The following is a 19,047-nucleotide window of genomic DNA, read 5'->3' on the forward strand; positions in this document are numbered from 1 at the left end:
AATTAGCATGCATTTCCGTAAATAAATTCTTTAAATGTCCAAAAACACCCAACATGACAACTGTAGGTTAAGAACCAGTTTTAGTTTATCTCATAGGTGTTCTGTCTTTGTTCAGCTTAGTTATAATGGAAAAACGCTTTAATGTTAACAGAATTTCTTTAGAATAAACCATTAATATGTCTGAAAGACCAATTTCACCTGGCAAAATTGGAGAGGAAATAGTAATTTGGAAAACCAAGTTACTGTAACCTTTGATAAGCAAAGGCCTCTATAATGTAAGTCATTATATTATTTCTCCTTTTTAAGAATTCATAAATTTAATGGTCCTATCAGTTGCATGTTAGTTTGAAAATGATCTCGAGCTAGATTCATACTGAATAAAATCCAGAAACTTTCTTCATAATTTGACTAGATGCAAAGGAAGCTAAGAAGAAAAAGGAAAACATGGCGAATAAACTTCTTAATTCCAGGTACTATATTAACATGAAATCAGTCAACCTTCAACACCCATATTCATTTGAAACTCGATGACATTGTTTAGTTTCTTATCATGCACTACCCAAGGGACATATAGATAAATATTTTAACATCCCTATGTAGAAGCATCCAGTCAGGTTTATGACTTTGTTTATATCAAATCATATCCTATGTATTTTTTTTTTTTTTCGGTATGCGGGCCTCTCACTGCCGTGGCCTCTCCCGTTGCGGAGCACAGGCTCCGGACGCGCAGGCCCAGCGGCCATGGCTCATGGGCCCAGCCGCTCCGCGGCATATGGGATCCTCCCAGACCGGGGCACGAACCCGTATCCCCTGCATCGGCAGGCGGACTCTCAACCACTGCGCCACCAGGGAGGCCCAATATCCTATGTATTAATTTTATCCACTTAGGTAGAGAATGGATAGGCTTTTGATTTAGTTTAGAAAATCAGATTTTCATATTGTTTTGTTTTTTAGCTTCATTTTAATCTGTAGAATATAAGATTATTTTTGTTGTCAGTGTGAAATATGTAATCATTATAGAAAATTTGAAAAACACAGAGAAGTGGGAAAAATAATCTCATACTGTTAACATTTTGGACTGTTGCCTTATATCTATGCATTTTTGTTGACAAAATGTTTTATGTTTTTATTTCATAATCAAATTACTGTAAGTTTCTATATTCTATGAATAGTCTTTTGGGGGTATTTTGAAAGGTGATTGAATAGTAACAGTATTATACACTGAAGGAGAAATACTTAAACATGAAATTTCCACAATATTAAGTTCACATTCATTTATGGGGGAAAAAGAATCATAATTTTTTCAATTGTAAGAAACTTGAACATGATAATTCTTTAAGATTAGCTAATGTGGGCATAAATATATTTAATATTGGACTAGTTCACAAGTATGCGGATGATTATATCCTTTCAGTATATTTGCAAGATTTCCATATCTCACCACCTTGGTGTGATTCATAATTGGAAAAATAAAGGATCTGTGTATTTGGAAAGCCCTAAAGGAAGAAAAAAATATCTATACAATTATCCTCTGGTAAAGTGTAATTTGTTGCAACCTTCAGAACTAGGATTTTAAATGTCATTTAAAAGAACAAATGCCAGAGAATTCTAGGTCTCATGTTACCTGAAAATGTAAACAAATTTTAAAATTGATTTGACAGTTGGATCTAAAAATCTAGATTGAAGTCTTGCTTCTATCATTAACTAGCTAAATGACTTGAGACCACTCAGTTTTTCTTGAATTCAGTTCCTTCATATAATAAATTGAGGGGATAGAACAAGAAGATCTTCAAAATCCCTCCTAACTCTAATGTGCGATGAATCATTCCTTCTAAGCCTGTCACAGCAGATGTGATTTGCCATTAACATTATTTTTTTTAATTTCTTTTTTAAACCTCCTGTTTCCAAATGACAAAATGGTAATGTTCTTGAGAGCTGGAGAGTTGTGTGGGGTTCAGCTTGCCCTTTCACTAAATTTCTTCAGTTGTGATATTTTTCTTTCATACATTTTCCCCCATGGCACTATCCCCTAAGGGATAGACTCATAAACTTTTAGAATAAAAGGAAATTTAATGGTCATCAAATTCAACCCACGATTCAGTGCTCAAATATCCTCTAAAATATTTGCACCAAATACTCAGCTCTGTGCCTGAAGATTGAAGATTTATTACCTCCCTAGGCTGCCATTTTCCCAGTTTGTACTGTACTGATTACTAGACAAAGTTTATTTTGAGTTGAAATCTCTTTTCTGGTAGCTTCTTCCCATTTATAATTGCCTATCTCAAGGTTATTTGGATATCTTCTCCATTTCTTTTCATCAAGTACATTTTTTAGCATCTTACTATGTTCTCTTTTTAAAAAAAATATTTATTTTATTTATTTGGTTGCACCAGGTCCTAGCTGTGGCATGTGAAGTCTTAGTTGCGGCATGCATGTGGGATCCAGGTCCCCAACCAGGGATTGAACCCAGCCGGGCCCCCTGCATTGGGAGTGCAGAGTCTCAACCACAGCACCACCAGGGAAGTCCCTGTCTTACTATGTTCTTTTAATTGGAAACAACCTAACTGTTCAACAATAAGGGATTGCTGAAATAAATTTTTCCCAATCTACATAAAAGGAGTACTGCATTAGTTTCCTAGAGTAGCCATAACAAATAACCACATATTTGGTGGCTTAAAATGACAGACATTTATTCTTTCACACTTTTGGAGGCCAGAAGTCCAAGATCAAGGTTTGGCAGTCATGTTCCTTCTGAAAGCTTTAGGGGAGAATCTTTCCTTGTCTCTTCAAGCTTCTGGTGGCTCCTGGCATTCCTTGGTTTATGTCAGCATAGCTCCAATTTCTGCTTTGTCTTCACATGGTCTTCTTCCCAGTGTCTGTGTGTGTTTTCTCCTTTTCTCACAAGGATGCCAGTGATTGGATTTAAGGTGGACACTAAATCCAGAATGATTTCATCTCAAGATCCTTAACTAATTACATCTTCAAAGACCGTTATTTCCAAGTAAGTTAACATTCTCAGCTTCCAGGTGGACATGAGTTTGGGGGGATACTCTTCAACCCATGACAAATACTATAAAACTACTTAAAATGATGAAATGGATAAGTACTCAATTAGTCGTACACTATCTTGTAGGACCAGGCACAAGTTGTCATTGATCGTTTGGGAACATCCTATTTTAATAAGTCTATCATCATTAAGCTTTTTAACAAATTATCAACATGTGTAGTGTTATGTGTTGAATTGTGCCCCCCCGCTATACTGAAGTCCTAACTCCTAGTACTTCAGTGTGTGAGCTTATTTGGAAAGAGTCACTACAGATGTAATCTGTTAAGAGGAGGTCAGACTGGGGTAGGGTGGGCTCTTTATCTGATATGACTGGTGTCCTTACAAGAAAAAGACACAGGAGGGAAAAACCATGTGACAACAAAGGCAGATTGAAGTGTTGCAGCCGCAAGCCAAAGAATGCCAAAGATGGCCAGTAAACCACCAGAAACTAGGAAGAAGCAAAGAAGGATTCCCTCCTACAGGTTTCAGAGGAACATCTGCCCTCTCTGCCAACACCCTGATTTTGGACCCCTAGCCTCCAGAACTGTGAGATAATAAACTTCTGTTGTTTTAAATCACCTAGTTCGTGGTAGTTTGTTTTGGCAGCCCTAGTAAACCAACACGGGTACAGTTGACCCTTGAACAAGATGGGGGGCTTAGGGGTGCCAGCCTTCTGCACAGTCCAAAATCTGAGTATAACTCTACAGTTGGCCCTTTGCATACATGGTTCTGCATCTGTGGATTCAACCAACTGTGGATCCAGTAGTACTGTAGTATGTATTTAGTGAAAAAAATCGGCATATGCATGGATCTATGCAATTCAAACCTGCATTGTTCCAGGGTCCACTGTAGTTTAAAAAAACAAAACAAAACAAAAACAAAAGAAACTCTGAGCTCTAGGAACAGGATTTCTGAACTCTAAAAGCCTCCGCCAATAATAAGTTGTGTTCTTTTTTGTTTTTTTTTAACATCTTTATTGGAGTATAATTGCTTTACAATGGTGTGTTAGTTTCTGCTGTTTCTGCTGTATAACAAAGTGAATCAGCTATACACATACATATATCCCCATAACCCCTCCCTCTGCGTTCCCCTCTCACCCTCCCTATCCCACCCCTCTAGGTGGTCACAAAGCACCGAATGTCTACCAATAAAGGAATAGATATATCAGTTGTTATATGTTCATATGAACATACTAGTGTTTAAATGAATGAACATGAACGAATCTGGAAAACAAAGTTGGGGGGAAAAAGCAAGTTGTCGAAAGATATGGTCAGTATCATCCCATCTATGTAAGTTTTAAAAGTCCAGAGAATATTACATTGGTAATGCTATACAGGTGTAGTAAAATATAAAAATATAAACTGGAAGCTCTGTACATACTTCTGGATATTACAGTATGATGAGGGAGGAAGTGGAATAGCATTGGAGTGGGGTGATGGTTATGTTTGGTGGTTCTGTTTGGTTATTTTAGTTATGTTTGCAACATTTTATTTATTTTAGAAAAGGAGGATCAGGAATAAGTATTGTAAAATAATAGTATTTGTTAAGATTGAATGATGGATATATTGGTTTTCATTCAATATTTTCTAAGTTTTCTGAATGCTTGAAATATACATATGTTATAAAATTTATGTAAATGTATTGTTTTGTGCCGGTCTCAGTCTATTTATAACCAGTGTTGTGGCTGGACCAGCCCTTATGGTTCTTATTATGACTGCAAGATGCCCTCAGCAATAACCATCACCAAACTTGGAAAAAAAAAGTTTTATTACTTAAAGGTCCTGGAAATTACATGGCACACCTGGGGCCACACAGCAAGGTTGCCGGTAGAGAGAGAGAGAGCATGAGGCTGGGGTTCTGTTTTTTGGGGGATCGAGGCTGGGGGCCTAGGATTTCACGGGCTCACTCTTTATTGGTGAATTTAAATATAAGTGGAAATTTTAAGCACAGAAGGAGAAAAAAAAGCAGCCCAAGTGGTCAGTTACAGAAATCAACAAAGATCTCTAAAACAAGGGAGACTACTGTGGGGTGGCAGTGATGTCCTGGCTCTATTTCTTTGACTGGCAATGTGTTCATTTGAGATAGCTTTCTTTGAGGGGGATGACTCTTTGTAGTGGATGACAACAATCAAAGCTTAAGTCAGGCACTTGAATTACAAAAGAGAAAAAAAAACACCCATTCAGGGCTTACACTACATTTATAAAAATAAAAATAAATATAACATGTCGTATATAACAAAAGCTGTGTGTGTGTGTGTGTGTGTGTGTGTGTGTGTGTGTGAAAAACATAGGCAAAGGAAAGGCAGGACAAACTTATGAGTATTATAAGCATGGAGAATCCTAGGAATAAGGAACTGGCTTAAATGCACAAACTTATTTGAGAATCCACATTCCCATATGACAATCTAGTACAATTTTCTGGTTTTAAAGTACAGGCATACCTCAGATATATTGCGGGTTTGGTTCCAGACCATTGCAATAATGTGAGTCACAAATTTCTTGGTTTCTCGGTGCATATAAAAGTTAAGTTTATACTATACTATAGTCTGTACAATAGCATTATGTCTAAAAGATAATGCACACACCTTAGTTAAAAAATAGTTTGGCATATTTTTAGCAAAAAAGTATTTTTTTTTCTGAGCAGTATGTCTCAACAGTGGGCTTAAGATATCCAGTAAGCAATGTTGTAAATATAATCATCCAGTCTTTGTTGTTCCATTTCTAGATTGCAGAGTAGATTGAGCGTAATTCTTAAGGGCCCTAGGATTTTTGGAATAGTAAATGAGCATTGACTTCAACTTAAAGTCACCAGCTGCATTAGCCCCTAACCAGAGAGTCAGCCTGTCCTTTGAAGCTTTGAAGGCAGGCATTGACTTCCCCTCTCTAGCTATGAAAGTCCTAGATGGCATCTTCTTCCAATATAAGGCTGTTTTGTCTACACTGAAAATCTCTTGTTTAGTGTAGCCACCTTCATTAATGATCTTAGCTGCATCTTCTGGATAACTTGCTGCAGCTTCTACATCAGCACTTGCTGCTTCACTCTGCACTTTTATGTTATGGAGATGGCTTCTTTCCTTCAACCTCATGAACCAACCTCTACTAGCTTCAGACTTTTGTTCTGCAGCTTCCTCACCTCTCTCAGCCTTCACAGAATTGCAGAGAGTTAGAGCCTCTCCGTGGATTAGGCTTTGGCTTAAAGAAATGTTCTGGCTGGTTTGATCTTCTATCCAGACCACTAAAGCTTCCTCCATGTCAGCCATAAGGCTGTTTTGCTTTCCTGTCATTTGTGTGTTCCTTGGGTAGCACTTTTCATTTCCTTCGAGAACTTTTCCTTTGTATTCGCAACTTGGCTAACTGTTTTGTGCAAGACCTATCTTGGCTTTCAACATGCTTTCCTCACTAAGCTTAACCATTTCTAGCTTTTGATTTAAAGTGAGAGACATGTGGCTTTTCTTTTACTCGGACGGTTAGAGGTCATTGTATGGTTGTTAATTGGCCTAATTTCAAGATTGTTGTGTCTAGGGATTAGAGAGGCCAGAGGAGAGGGAGGGAGAACCACTGTCTTAAATGAGCGCAGTTTGTGGCACCCCTAAACAATTACAATAGTAACATCAAAGATCACTGATCACACATCTCCATAACAAATACAATAACAATGAAAAATTTGAAATATTGCATTAATTACCAAAATGTGATATAGAGACAGGAAGTGAACAAACGCTGTTGGAAAAATTGCACCGATAGACTTGCTCAACACAGGGTTGTCACAAACATTCAATGTGCAAAAACAACAAAAAAAAGCACTGTGAAGTGCAAAAAAGTCAAATCTCAATAAAATGAGGTATGCCTGTAAGCCAGAGAAGTTTAGAGATTTGCCCAAGGTCCCATGTATAATTGGTGTAAAGCTGGGTCTAGAATCCAAGTGTTCTGAGTCCTGTCCCATATTCTTCCTAAATTGCCACAAATAGGTCATTAGTGTACAACTCATGATTTGTACTTTGGCTTCATAAGGTAGATCATGTTGTGAGCTGTATTTCATAGATTCCCTTTATTTTATATTCTAGTTCTTTCTATAGTGAAAGGCATTTTGATGTATTAATAGTAGGAAGCCCAGAGTAACTCTGAGATGATACAATTTACTTCCATGTGAGAATCTCCAAGTTGGCATCAAGCTTGAGACTCAAGTAATAATTAGCTTTTAGGATTTTTTTGCAGTACAAAATCAATGACTTATTGACCTATCTCTGTTTGCCAAGCCAGGCTTAAAGTAGTAGTACAGGTGTGCTGCTGTCACACCAAAAGATCAGTTGTTTGAGAGTTCTGCTGGTATGTGTATTAACTAGCAATCTTTTGGATTAAAAGAAAAATATATTGTTTATTTTCAACTCTAGTTAGTAAAAAAAACAAAGTGTTCAATGCTTATATTAGATTCCAGATTGTCTTATCTTTTCTTGACAATCTAGATAAATAGACTGTGACTAGACACCATTTTTAGTGTTGTCAAATATTTTGTAGAACTACATAGATTTTGTGGAGGAGGGGTTGTATTTTTAGCAAAGGAATTGTTTCCTTGGGGAAAAATACTGAACATGGAAGTATTAAAACAAGTGACAGGGAATGGAGGTCATTTATTGTACCTATCTTCTTTGTCCTATGTTTATAGTCACTAAGCATTCCCTGGGGAGGGAGCAAAGAGCTGGGTGTCAGGAACTGGATTCTTGCTATTCTGATCAGTCCACCTTTATCAGTTATTTGCCATATGTCATTTCTCCATCTGGAAATGGATTTTTTTTTTTTTAATACATGGACTCCCGTATTTTTTTAAATTTATTTTTGGCTGTGTTGGGTCTTCGTTTCTATGTGAGGGCTTTCTCTAGTTGCGGTGAGTGGGGGCCACTCTTCATCGCAGTGCACGGACCTCTCACTATCGCGGCCTCTCTTGTTGCAGAGCACAGGCTCCAGACGCGCAGGCTCAGTAGTTGTGGCCTAGTTGCTCCGTGGCATGTGAGATCTTCCCAGACCAGGGCTCGAACCCGTGTCCCCTGCATTGTCAGGCAGATTCTCAACCACTGCGCCATCAGGGAAGCCCCTGGAAATGGATTTTAATGCTAAATCCAGAGATACAGTGTGAGAAGGTATTAATTAATTCTTATTAAATATAACCATTTACAGGGCTTCAGTATTAATGTTTGACTGTTTGAAAATGTTAAAACATCTGCAGCAGAGAGGCATTGGACATGGGGGAAAGTAACAAAACATTTAATTTGGACCTTCTGCAGTGAGCAGTATGACAGCTTACATGATATGCTTTGGAGGTTACAAAGGCCTGTTGCAGGAGTGTTTTGTTTCTGCTCCATGATGCCCGGGGTTTCACCTGGTAAAACTCAAGTTCTGGGAGTGACTCAACACCTACATTCTGGGGTCATCTGGAGCCACTTTTACTCACATGTCTGGCAGTTGATGCCAGCTGTTGGCTGGGATCTCAGCTGGAGCTAGCTGACTAGACTGCATGCACTTGGCCTTTCTATGTGACCTGGGCCTCCTCACAGCATAGAGGACTTAGAGTGGTTGGACTTTTTATGTGATGGCTCAGGGTTCCATAAGGGAGTGTCTAAAAAGAACTGTTGGAGGCTGCATGGCCTTTTCTGACTTAGTCTCAGAAGTCCCATAGCATCACTTACATTGTGACCAGTTATAAACCTACCAAGAATCAAGAGAAGGAGGCAGAGACCCCTCTTCCTGATGACAGGAATATAAAAATAATTTGGAATCATGTTTTTTTTTTTTTTTTTTTTTTTGTGGTACGCGGGCCTCTCACTGTTGTGGCCTCTCCCGTTGCGGAGCACAGGCTGCAGACGCGCAGGCTCAGCGGCCATGGCTCACGGGCCCAGCTGCTCCGCAGCATGTGGGATCTTCCCGGACCGGGGCACGAACCCGTGTCCCCTGCATCAGCAGGCTGACTCTCAACCACTGCTCCACCAGGGAAGCCCTGGAATCATGTTTTAAAACTGATATAGGCACCTAAATGAGAAGGAAACCCAAAAAAAGAGGGGAATATATGTATACATATAGCTGATTCACTTTGCTGTACAGCAGAAACTAAGACAACATTGTAAAGCAGCTATACTCCAATAAAAATTAAAAAAACAAAAAACAAAAAAAAACTGACATAGGCTACATGACTTGAAGGCCTCTAAAATCAAAAAAAGAGGACAACAAAAGGAAAATGGTGAGAAACTCTGCCCTCTTTACCCAGATCAGGCTGCCTGTGGAAGGTTCAGCTCTAATTAAGCTGTGGCTGCTGCCTGCTATCCAAGTGTTGCTTTAGTGATTACTCTGAGGTTCTCACACGTCTTCTTTCAGGAAGCCCTCCACACTAACATTAGATTAGCATGGACAGTGAGGACCCCTAGCCTCAGCCACATTAATTGGTCTCTGTTACCCACTAGGAAGGAGTAGCAAAAAACGGCCACTTCATCATGTCAGCCTACTTAAAGTATTCAGTGTTAAATTACTTACTCCCAGATGTATGAAAAGGTTTTTCAGGTTTCAACACTCTTTTTAGTACAATTTCAAGGAATCTCCTTCCTTAATATAGAGCTCCTCAATATAATATTGTCTTCCAGGAGTACTGCCTGTCCTCATACCTACCACAGAACCTTGGCGGGACTTGGTTTCACGATTCCCGACACAGACTCCATGTCCTCTCAGACTCATGAGACAAGACATTTTTGAGAAGGAGCTGATTATCCCAGTCAAACACTGGCCGTCCAAGTCTCACTGTGGTGTGGACTCCACAGTGCTTCCAAACATTTTTTTATATCACAGAGCCCAAAGAAATTTATATTTACTCAGCATTCTCTTTTAAATAGGAAGGGTCTATTTTTTTAAATTAATAGAGATTTACTTGGCTAGAATAGTACACTTTAAAGTACAAAAAGTTCCATTGGTAGTGATTTCTCAGAAAATTAATAGTGTTACAATGCTTGTTTCTTCTTTTGACTTTTTTTTTTAACAACTTTATTGGAGTATAATTGCTTCACAATGGTGTGTTAGTTTCTGCTTTATAACAAAGTGAATCAGTTATACATACACATATGTTCCCATATCCCTTCCCTCTTGTGTCTACCTCCCTCCTACCCTCCCTATCCCACCCCTCCAGGCAGTCACAAAGCACCGATCTGATCTCCCTGTGCTATGCAGCTGCTTCCCACTAGCTATCTACCTTACGTTTGGTAGTGTATATATGTCCATGCCTCTCTCTGGCTTTTTCACAGCTTAGGAAGTGTCTATTTTTAATCAGCGGCAACTGGCTTATGTATTCCTTCCATCCATTTCTCCATGTGCCTGTGTAAAAGGAATCAATATTTGTATACCTATAGACCACTCTTGCCAGGCTGATTAAGAAACTGTGGGTAGAGAAAATCACTCTGGACTAGGGGTCTAAAAATCTAAATTCCAAACCTGTCTTTACCATGTGAGTCGTCTCATGCTCTTGGTCAAATCAATTGCCCTTATTATTTAGTGCTTCCTTTTGCCTCACTTTCCTTTCTCCATTTACTTGTTTCTTCTACTATTCTTTTCCTCATAAAATAGTTCTTCATATTTTTCATTAATGATACTGACCTTACCTGTCCTTTCTGTGCCAGTGAAACAGATCATCTTTGGGAGATGATCTCTTCTTGCATAAAAGATGGCTGTATATTCGAAGTGACAATTTAGGTGACTCTGTTTTGTCTATCTGGCAGTGTTTACCAGAAAAAGCTTTTTTGGCCATTGTAGGGAAACATGTTAGCTATTTGGAATGGTTTCACTGGTTGAAATCCGAATCTAGATAAGGAGACTGTAGCTGCTCAACTGGCATCCCAAATCCTACAGTAAATCTGAAGACACTTATAGTTTGACAGTGCTATGGAAAGGAAGCCTAAGAGAAACTTCTTTTGAGCAAACATGTGACCCAAATGTGACATGATTCCACTTTGGTTATATCTTTCCCCACGTTTCCTTAGCTGAATATAATTTTTTCCATCGGGTGGTAGATAAAGATAAAGGAACAAAAAATCAATGTCTGAAGATGAAGTCCTTGGAGTAAAGGAATAAGAAATAAGGTATGAGGAGGAATGATGGGACTGAGTGTGGAGGTGGATGTAGGCTTGTGGTGAGTGTGGGCGTCATGGTGAGTGGGTGGAATGGTGGCAGAAATCAGAGGGCTTCTCTTAATACAACATTCAAAGCAGAGCAAAAGCTTTCATTTCTGGGGGGGCCTGTGGGTCCTGCACTGTAAAGACAAGCCCTCGGAACATCTGGCTTTGAAGGCCAGCAGGGCTTGCATACAGGAGAGCTGGAGGGCTGTAGGAAACAAAGATCCCAGTCTTAAAAGGCACATACAAAATCTCACATACTTTGAGGCCCACTGCAGAGGCAGTAATTTGAAAGGAACCTGGATCAGACTCACATGCTGATATTAGAGAGCCTCCCAGGGCGGCAGGAAGCAACTGGAACATCCTCTGGGGACCCAGCTCTTGGCCGTAACAATTTTGGGGAGCTTGTTCTACAATGAGGACACTGATGCTGACAAGCACCATTTTGGAGTCCTCCCTCTACTTATTAGTGCCGGAGACTTATCCCCCTGCAACTGGTCTGCACCAGTCTTGGGACACTCCAGTCCAAGTAGCTAGTCACAATGAGACCCAGCCCCACCTACCAGTGGGCTGGCACCAGGCCTGGGATTCCCTGGGCCATGCATCCAGCTGAGCCAGGACATGGCCCCTTCCACCAGTGGCTGGCAGCCTCTACGGGAGACAGGGCCTGGCAGTCAACTGTGCCAGGGGTTAGCCCCGTCTACCACAGTTGTCAGTCCCACCATAACAGAAGGGCCAATGCGGTTGACATAGGAGGCATCACAGGAGAATTTTGTTCTGGTGATCAGAGAGGAATGCACTGCTGCGCCCCATAGGGAATCTCCTACATCAGGCCTCTTCTCCAAGATCAGGAAATGTAACTAACTCACCTAATACATAGAAATAAAAACAGAGAATTAGGCAAAATGAGACAACAGAGGAATATGTTCCAAATGAAGGAATAAGATAAACCCCAGAAGAAGAACAAAGCAAAGTGGTTCATAGTTTCTCAATTTCTTACATTTGAATGAAAAAAAAAAAAAAAAAGAAACAGTACATCAGTAGGGAATCATGGAATTTTCTGTTGCTAAAATATACATTTTGATAGTTATGTATACAAGGATATGCCTTACTTTTAATCAGTGATAAGCCATGGATTAAGAAGTCAGTTATCCGGGGCCTCCCTGGTGGCGCAGTGGTTGAGAGTCCGCCTGCCAATGCAGGGGATACGGGTTCGTGCCCCGGTCTGGGAGGATCCCATATGCCGCGGAGTGGCTGGGCCCGTGAGCCATGGCTGCTGGGCCTGCGCGTCCAGAGCCTGTGCTCCGCAATGGGAGAGGCCACAACAGTGAGAGGCCCGCATACCGCAAAAAAAAAAAAAAAGAAGTCAGTTATCTGGAGGGCCTTTCATACCTTGTATCTCCCCAAAGTTTTGAGACTACACCATCACTGAACTTGTCAGCTAGGTTGAAAATCCTGCTGTACTAAGCTTTTGGTACCTGTTAAGTGTGTTTCACTTTTCCAAATGTGAGAAGGAAACTAAAGTTTGTAAACTACTGTTTCAACAGACCTTCATATGTGAAAATCTGGATTTAGACAATAGACAAATTGGAGGTAACAGCTTTAAGATATTCCAAACACTTCTCATGTTCTTCACATGTTCAATGGCCATGTGTACCTAAAAAACTCTCAGGTTTCTTTCTACAGCCAGGAGTTTGCTCCTGATCACCACCTGGATGTCCCCAATATGCTCAAACTCCACATGCCCCAAACTGGACTCATTAGCCTCCTGTCCTTTTCAGTGTTCCCAAATCCATGGATTGGCACAGCTGTTTACACAGTCTCCTGTCTGGAAAGTTGGGAGTCATTTTTTACATCCATACTTTCCTTCCCATATCCAGTCAGTTACCAGGTGTTGAAAATTCCTAAAGATGTTTCCTTCTCACCATTCATTTCTTCCCCTACCAATTCTGTCTCATTTCAGATCCTCATCACTCCTCATCTGGACAATTCCAAGGGTCTTCTTACTTGCCTCCAGTCTCACTTCTCTCTACTTAGCCTTCACAATGCCATCAGAAGGATACAAAGATTTCCCTCTGAATGAAATCCATGCTTCATAACAAGGCCTGCAAGACCCCTGGTCACCTTTCTGGCCTGAAGTCCTGTCATGCTTCACTTTTTCGTGTTTAGCTATACTGAACAAGATGTCTTTCATTAAATGCACTGAATTGATCCTGAGCTCCTTGTCCTTACATGACGAAGCTCCAGATTTACCTTTATATGTGAACCGCTTCTTGGCTCTTCCACACAGACTGAGGCTCACTGCCCATTTACTCCACACAGACTTCCATTACATCCCTATTTTATTGCATTTATTGTTCCTAGGTTCCTTGAGAGTATGGATTGCGTCTGTTCTTTGTTCAGGCTGTAGTACATTGCACAGTGCCTGGTACATTATAATTCTCAGTAAATATCTGGCTAATGAATGAATGCACCCCCCTGATTAGAACCCTCAACAAAAGCAATCAAAATATAATTTACTATGCAGCAAAATTTGACTTACAAGTTTTGGAGTTACAAATACATTGAATCTTCTACTGGCTTCACTCATAATCAATCAGAATATTTTAAGAATAAAACTATCTGATTTGAATATGTTGACCTTTTGGGGAAAATATAGTTTGCAGCTACAGTGGATTCTCACATAAGTGCTGTAAATTATAGACACCAACACATTTATTATCTCTGTCTACTTTGTGTCTTTTCCTCCTTATGATCAGAAGAATGCTTTGTATATCATATTTGTTCTCTTTTGCAAGACACTGTGTGTGGGTGCTCTGATGTGTAATTTGCCCAGGCAAAAAGGAAAATCACTGCTGGAGAAAACTGTAGGCGGTGTCTGTTCTTACCTTTGGGGAAAAAATATTGTTTCATAACTCGTCCGAAACTTTGAAGAAATTTTCTATCTTAAGACTTTTCTTCCATGGTATTGTGACTGCAATTGGTCAAGGCTTCTGGCATCATGTTCATTCATTCATTCATTCATTCATTCAGTGAATGTTTATTGAGAACCTAATACTTGCCAGATATTGTCCTAGAGGATAGGGTTACAAAAATGATTAAGACAGAATCCCTATCCTCATAGAGATTGTAGTATAGTAAGAAAAACAAGCCACTAAAGAGACAATTACAATAATGGTAAGTATTATAGTAGGTAACCGAATACAGCTGAACTACCATGTAGCCCATTTCAACAGCATGGTGTCCTATGGGGTATGACATGCATGAGAATCTCAATCTAAAAATTGAAAATTAAATTATTTTTGTGTGTATTCTTGAAAAATGCCAAGAGTGGTTGTCCCATGAAGCACAGCAAAATATCCTAAAAATCTGCGTTCCCAACCATCCCCCCAGCTGATAAACACAGTAAGGCTGCTGCCCTCAATTTTCTCTTCACCCCTTCCCCATCTTTTGGTTTATTTGCTCTTTCCCCACTTCCTCTTTCGTTGTCTCTTCTTCAAATTCTCTCTCTCAAAATTCACACCACTCTTGGTCTTCTCTTATTTCTTTCTCCTTTCCCTCCTTTGTTTCAAATCTACTCTTTTCTTTCAAGAATAGACTTTGCCTACCTTAAAGTAAGTAACCTAGTTGGGTTTGTTTGTTTGTTTGTTTTTACTTTGCCGCTTGATACCTACACCATAGTCTGGCCAACACAAGAATCAGTATAATAAATATCTCAGAAGCCCAGCAAGGATAGGAGAGTGAAGGAAGATGTGACCATTCATGCATTAACATTTTTTTCCCCATCACGATAAGAAATTATGACAACCCGTCATACCTTCCTTACAGAGGTGTGAATTCTAGGAACAAATTAACACTTTCCAGTTTACACAAAACAAAATGGAACCATGATTATTAAACTCCCTAGACCTAGACACTTAAAATTATGAAAAGAAACATTTTGCTGCTAAAATGGAATGGATATTAAAATCAAACAAACAAAAAAGAGAATTCTAGATAACTTTTTAAAACAATTTGTCTTAAGAAATCCTGAAATGAAAACTTTTGGTCCTGGACTGAAAAGTGGCTGTCAACTTTGGAAATATACTAAATTCAAAATAGACTAGACTCTAGTTGTGTTGTGCCTTTGTATCAGTATAAAAGTCAGTTGTATGCTGACAATTTGCTCCTCCCAAGCTTGGAAGCATTTTATTGAGTTATCACACAGGACTTTTGAAATTATCTAGTTCAATTTTTAGCCCAGTGCAGAAATCTCTTCCATAAAGTGCTTGATAAACAGCCATTGACCTTCCTCAGGGTCAGTCTGGAGGATGGGTTAAGGTGGGCCGTCTAGGAGAGGATTCCCCATGAAGAAAGTATTTGAGAATTATGTCTTAGAAGTGGGGTAAGAAAGCAGCAGATGGAGAAGCAAAGGAAGGACATCCCTAGGTAGAGGAATTGCATGATGAAATGAGAAAGGGATTGAAATATATATTGTGTTTGCAGAAAATCCAGTGGCTTGATATTGTTGTGGCATAAGAGTTTAGAAAAATGAGAAATAAAGATTGGAAATATATTTTGGGAAAAGTGATGAATTCTCTAAATGCCACTGCAAGGAGTTTGGAATTCATCCTGGAAGCAATGAAGAATTCAATCCAACGAATTGTGGGAAGCCTTGTACAATTTTTTTAAGTTGGAATAAATTCTTCCCACTGGAGAGATAAAAATAAATGAATGAATAACTAAATGAATAACCTCAAAAGGGTGGGGTTTTTTTATGTAAAAGGAAAGTTTATTGTTTATTTTTTCCATTTAGTCCACACCTGAGAGGGGACTCTGGAATGAGGAAGGCCGCTGGGCTTGGAAGGCTCCTTGTCGGGCTTGAAGGTGAGCCTTTTGCCCAGTCCGTTCTGGGGCTGTCAGGCCTCTGGAGGTTGATCACGTGGTTGCCCAGAGGTGGTTTACACCCTCCAGGACCACATCTTCATGGTGGAAATGGAAACACAGAGAGGTAGGTGTAGGATGCCTGCATTTGCAGGTGGACCAGATAGTTGATGGTGGTTTTCACTTTGGTGGAATAATTCTGGCAGATCTGACAGCTCATGGTTGGTTGGCCATGAGGATTTAACCACAGAAAATAACATTAGCTGATCTTGGAAGCTAAGATCCTACAGAGATGTGGTCCTGGAGGATGGACTGGAGAGGGGGTTGGAGGGTGGTCTGAATCTCTGGGTGCATTTGTCCAAACACTGGTAAAGTGAGCTGGCACCAGTGGGCGCTCTGTGCCTTTGCAAATAAGTTAAGTATGCCTTTAAGATTATGGTTCAACCCAATCAAGAGAAGAAGGAATAAATAAGAGTATGATGGTACTTATTCTACTGAAGACTTCTCTCCCAGTTGTCAGGGTCCTTGCTAAGCATTTAGTGGGATAAGTGTTCAAACATCTGAGACTTCTATCAACAGTATGACCAGCAACACATTTTGTTTAATTATTTGAAAAGATCTTTTATTCCTAGGACCAAAGTCAGAGACAAAATAAACTACATCAGGACCAGAGATACTCTAGTAATACCAAATTTGTTTTTAATTCACATATATTACATCTGGGTTTTCCAGACATTTTATGGGATAATTATGGCAAGGATAATTACTGTAATTTTAGAAAAGAGGAAACTGAATCTAAGATGGTTAAATGATTTGCTTAAGGCCACATAGTTAGGGAGGGGAACCCTAGGGTGCAAACCTAGATATTTCCAGTTCTAAGGCTACTGATTTTTCTTAAACCTTACAATGAATCCCAGGTATACTTTAATAAAACATATAAAGTCAGCTTTATGAGGAGTACACAAAACGAGGTCCATTGGAATGACAAAAGAATGAAGTATACACTATGTAAATATACAAATTATTTTCTACATCTATATTGATAAATCAAGTGCATGCAGGTGACAAAGCAATCTACAATGTTAAGTACAGCCAGTGTGAGCAGAGATGAACTAATAATGCTGGGGAAATTATTATTTTACCATGAAACATTCTTCACCTCTATTTGTCTTTGGAGATGTAGCACAGGAACTTTGCCCGAGGAGGAATTTTGAGAAACAAAAGATGCAGACAAATTTTAAGGAGGTCAGATGAGTGCTAGGGAAGAAAAATGCCCAAGGAAATGTTAATAGAACAAATGTATTTAATCTGCGAATGGTTATTTAAATGGAATTTTTCTTTTGCTTTGAAGCTTTAACTAAGTTTTTAAAAACCTATCTTGATTATTCATAATGATGGGTGCCTTTAATTTCCCCCACCAGGTTTTGTTTGTTCAGTCTCTCCCTAATCCCTAACAATATCATTCCCTGGTTCACTTCTCCCCTCCTCCCCAAACAGGGATATTCACAGTGCTATGCACGTAAGAGATACCAACTAAGTATGTGTAATTGATCTAAAGTCTGACTTAGCTTTGTTTTCCTGACAGCAACTATATACGCCATGAAATGGATGGAAAAGAGAAGCAATAAAAATCCCAGGTAATAAGTAGACTTTATAATTAGGCACTGAGTAATAGCTAAATGTCTGTAGTTAAATGTAGTTGCTTATAAATATTCAGCTAATTACTTATAAATTTATAACATCCAGAATTGTTTAACACCGTCCATAAACAAGTTATCTGTTAATCTAATCTTTCATTTAAAGAAGTTTAATCTTCCTTCCTTTCTCCCCCCACCCTTCTCTTTCTCTCTTTCTTTAACATAATATGAGCTACATATAAAATGAGGATAATAATAGCACATACTTTTTGGTGGTGTTGTGAGGATTAAATGAAACAATCCATATAAGGTGCTTAGCATGTTCCCAGCAATGTCAGTTTATTTTGTGATAGGTTGTTTATACTGAACTCTTATTTTTGCCTGGCACGTGCCTAAGTGCCTTTGGTGAGTTATGTCTTTTTATCTTATCACTCTTACTTGGAAGATGGGGTCCATGGTCACAGAGCCAGTAAATGCTAATGACAATATTTGACCCTAGGTAGTCTTATTCTAGTTTCCCAATTCTTAACCATGATACCTCTCAGTCTGGACGCCTGTAACTTACTCTTATTTTTCCTCGATGTGTAGCAAGTGCAGTTCTGCCATATTTTTCAACAGGATTTCCAGATGTAGCAAAAGCTTAGGTCCTTTGAGTTAACTTGCGTGAAGTCCTTCTACAGTAAATCAACAAGGAGAGATGTCACATTAATATTGAAATCACTGAGAGTTCCAAATTTAAATTAGAATTATGTTTATATTTATGTTATCAATAATAAAAGCTCTGTCAGGTATCAATAAACGCAATTTAAAATATTCTGGATATAAATGTTAAACATTTTTTACTTAACAGTATAGAGGTCAATTACTCTTTTCCCTTCATGGCTGCAATAAGGACTCTTGATCTGGTGGAAAATTTCACAAAATTAGGGTGTTTTGAATGAAACAATCAGAATCCCTCTGATTTTATTAATGTACAGATCTCAAAATTTAGTACTTATGTCCAGTGCTATAAAATAGCAAGTATATATCAAAAAAATCCTGCAATTAAAATTTCAGTAAAGCTCTTATATGAATTGTAGATAATTAAAAACAAGGTGTTATACTGATAATAATTTAGGGGACAATATTGGATGTATGTATTTTTCCCTTTAAAGGTTGTAGACTTATGCTTGACTAATTCTTTGGACAACATCCCTGGCAATGTTATTATTTTTCTTGAAGTAGTTGGTGTTCACAATTTTTAATGCTCATTACCAGCATTTAAATATACATACTAACATTTACTGTGTTTGGGTGTGTATTTAAATCAATAACTGTAAAGCACCCATAGGAAAACAGGAGAAACATGAAGTCTTTCACAG

At 38.9% G+C, this 19,047-nt stretch overlaps 1 protein-coding gene across 4 annotated transcripts in view; it reads left to right on the forward strand.

Annotated features, from left to right (window-relative positions):
* MRPS30 (mitochondrial ribosomal protein S30) overlaps positions 1–19,047 on the forward strand; it is a 61,039-nt gene that overhangs the window by 18,985 nt on the left and 23,007 nt on the right. Inside the window, exon 6 of one of the 4 annotated variants that reach the window (XM_060091682.1) lies at positions 15,982–16,007. The exons of 2 other annotated variants lie outside the window; for them this stretch is intronic. In XM_060091682.1, the coding sequence (XP_059947665.1) occupies positions 15,982–15,992 (11 nt within the window). In that variant the 3' untranslated portion in view covers positions 15,993–16,007. Of the gene's footprint in view, positions 1–2,393; positions 2,672–15,981; positions 16,008–19,047 lie in introns of those variants that run through there. One more of the 4 variants, XM_060091681.1, reaches the window with a different exon arrangement.

Source organism: Mesoplodon densirostris, chromosome 3 (genome assembly GCF_025265405.1).
Source record: "Mesoplodon densirostris isolate mMesDen1 chromosome 3, mMesDen1 primary haplotype, whole genome shotgun sequence".
Classification (NCBI taxonomy): domain Eukaryota; kingdom Metazoa; phylum Chordata; class Mammalia; order Artiodactyla; family Ziphiidae; genus Mesoplodon; species Mesoplodon densirostris.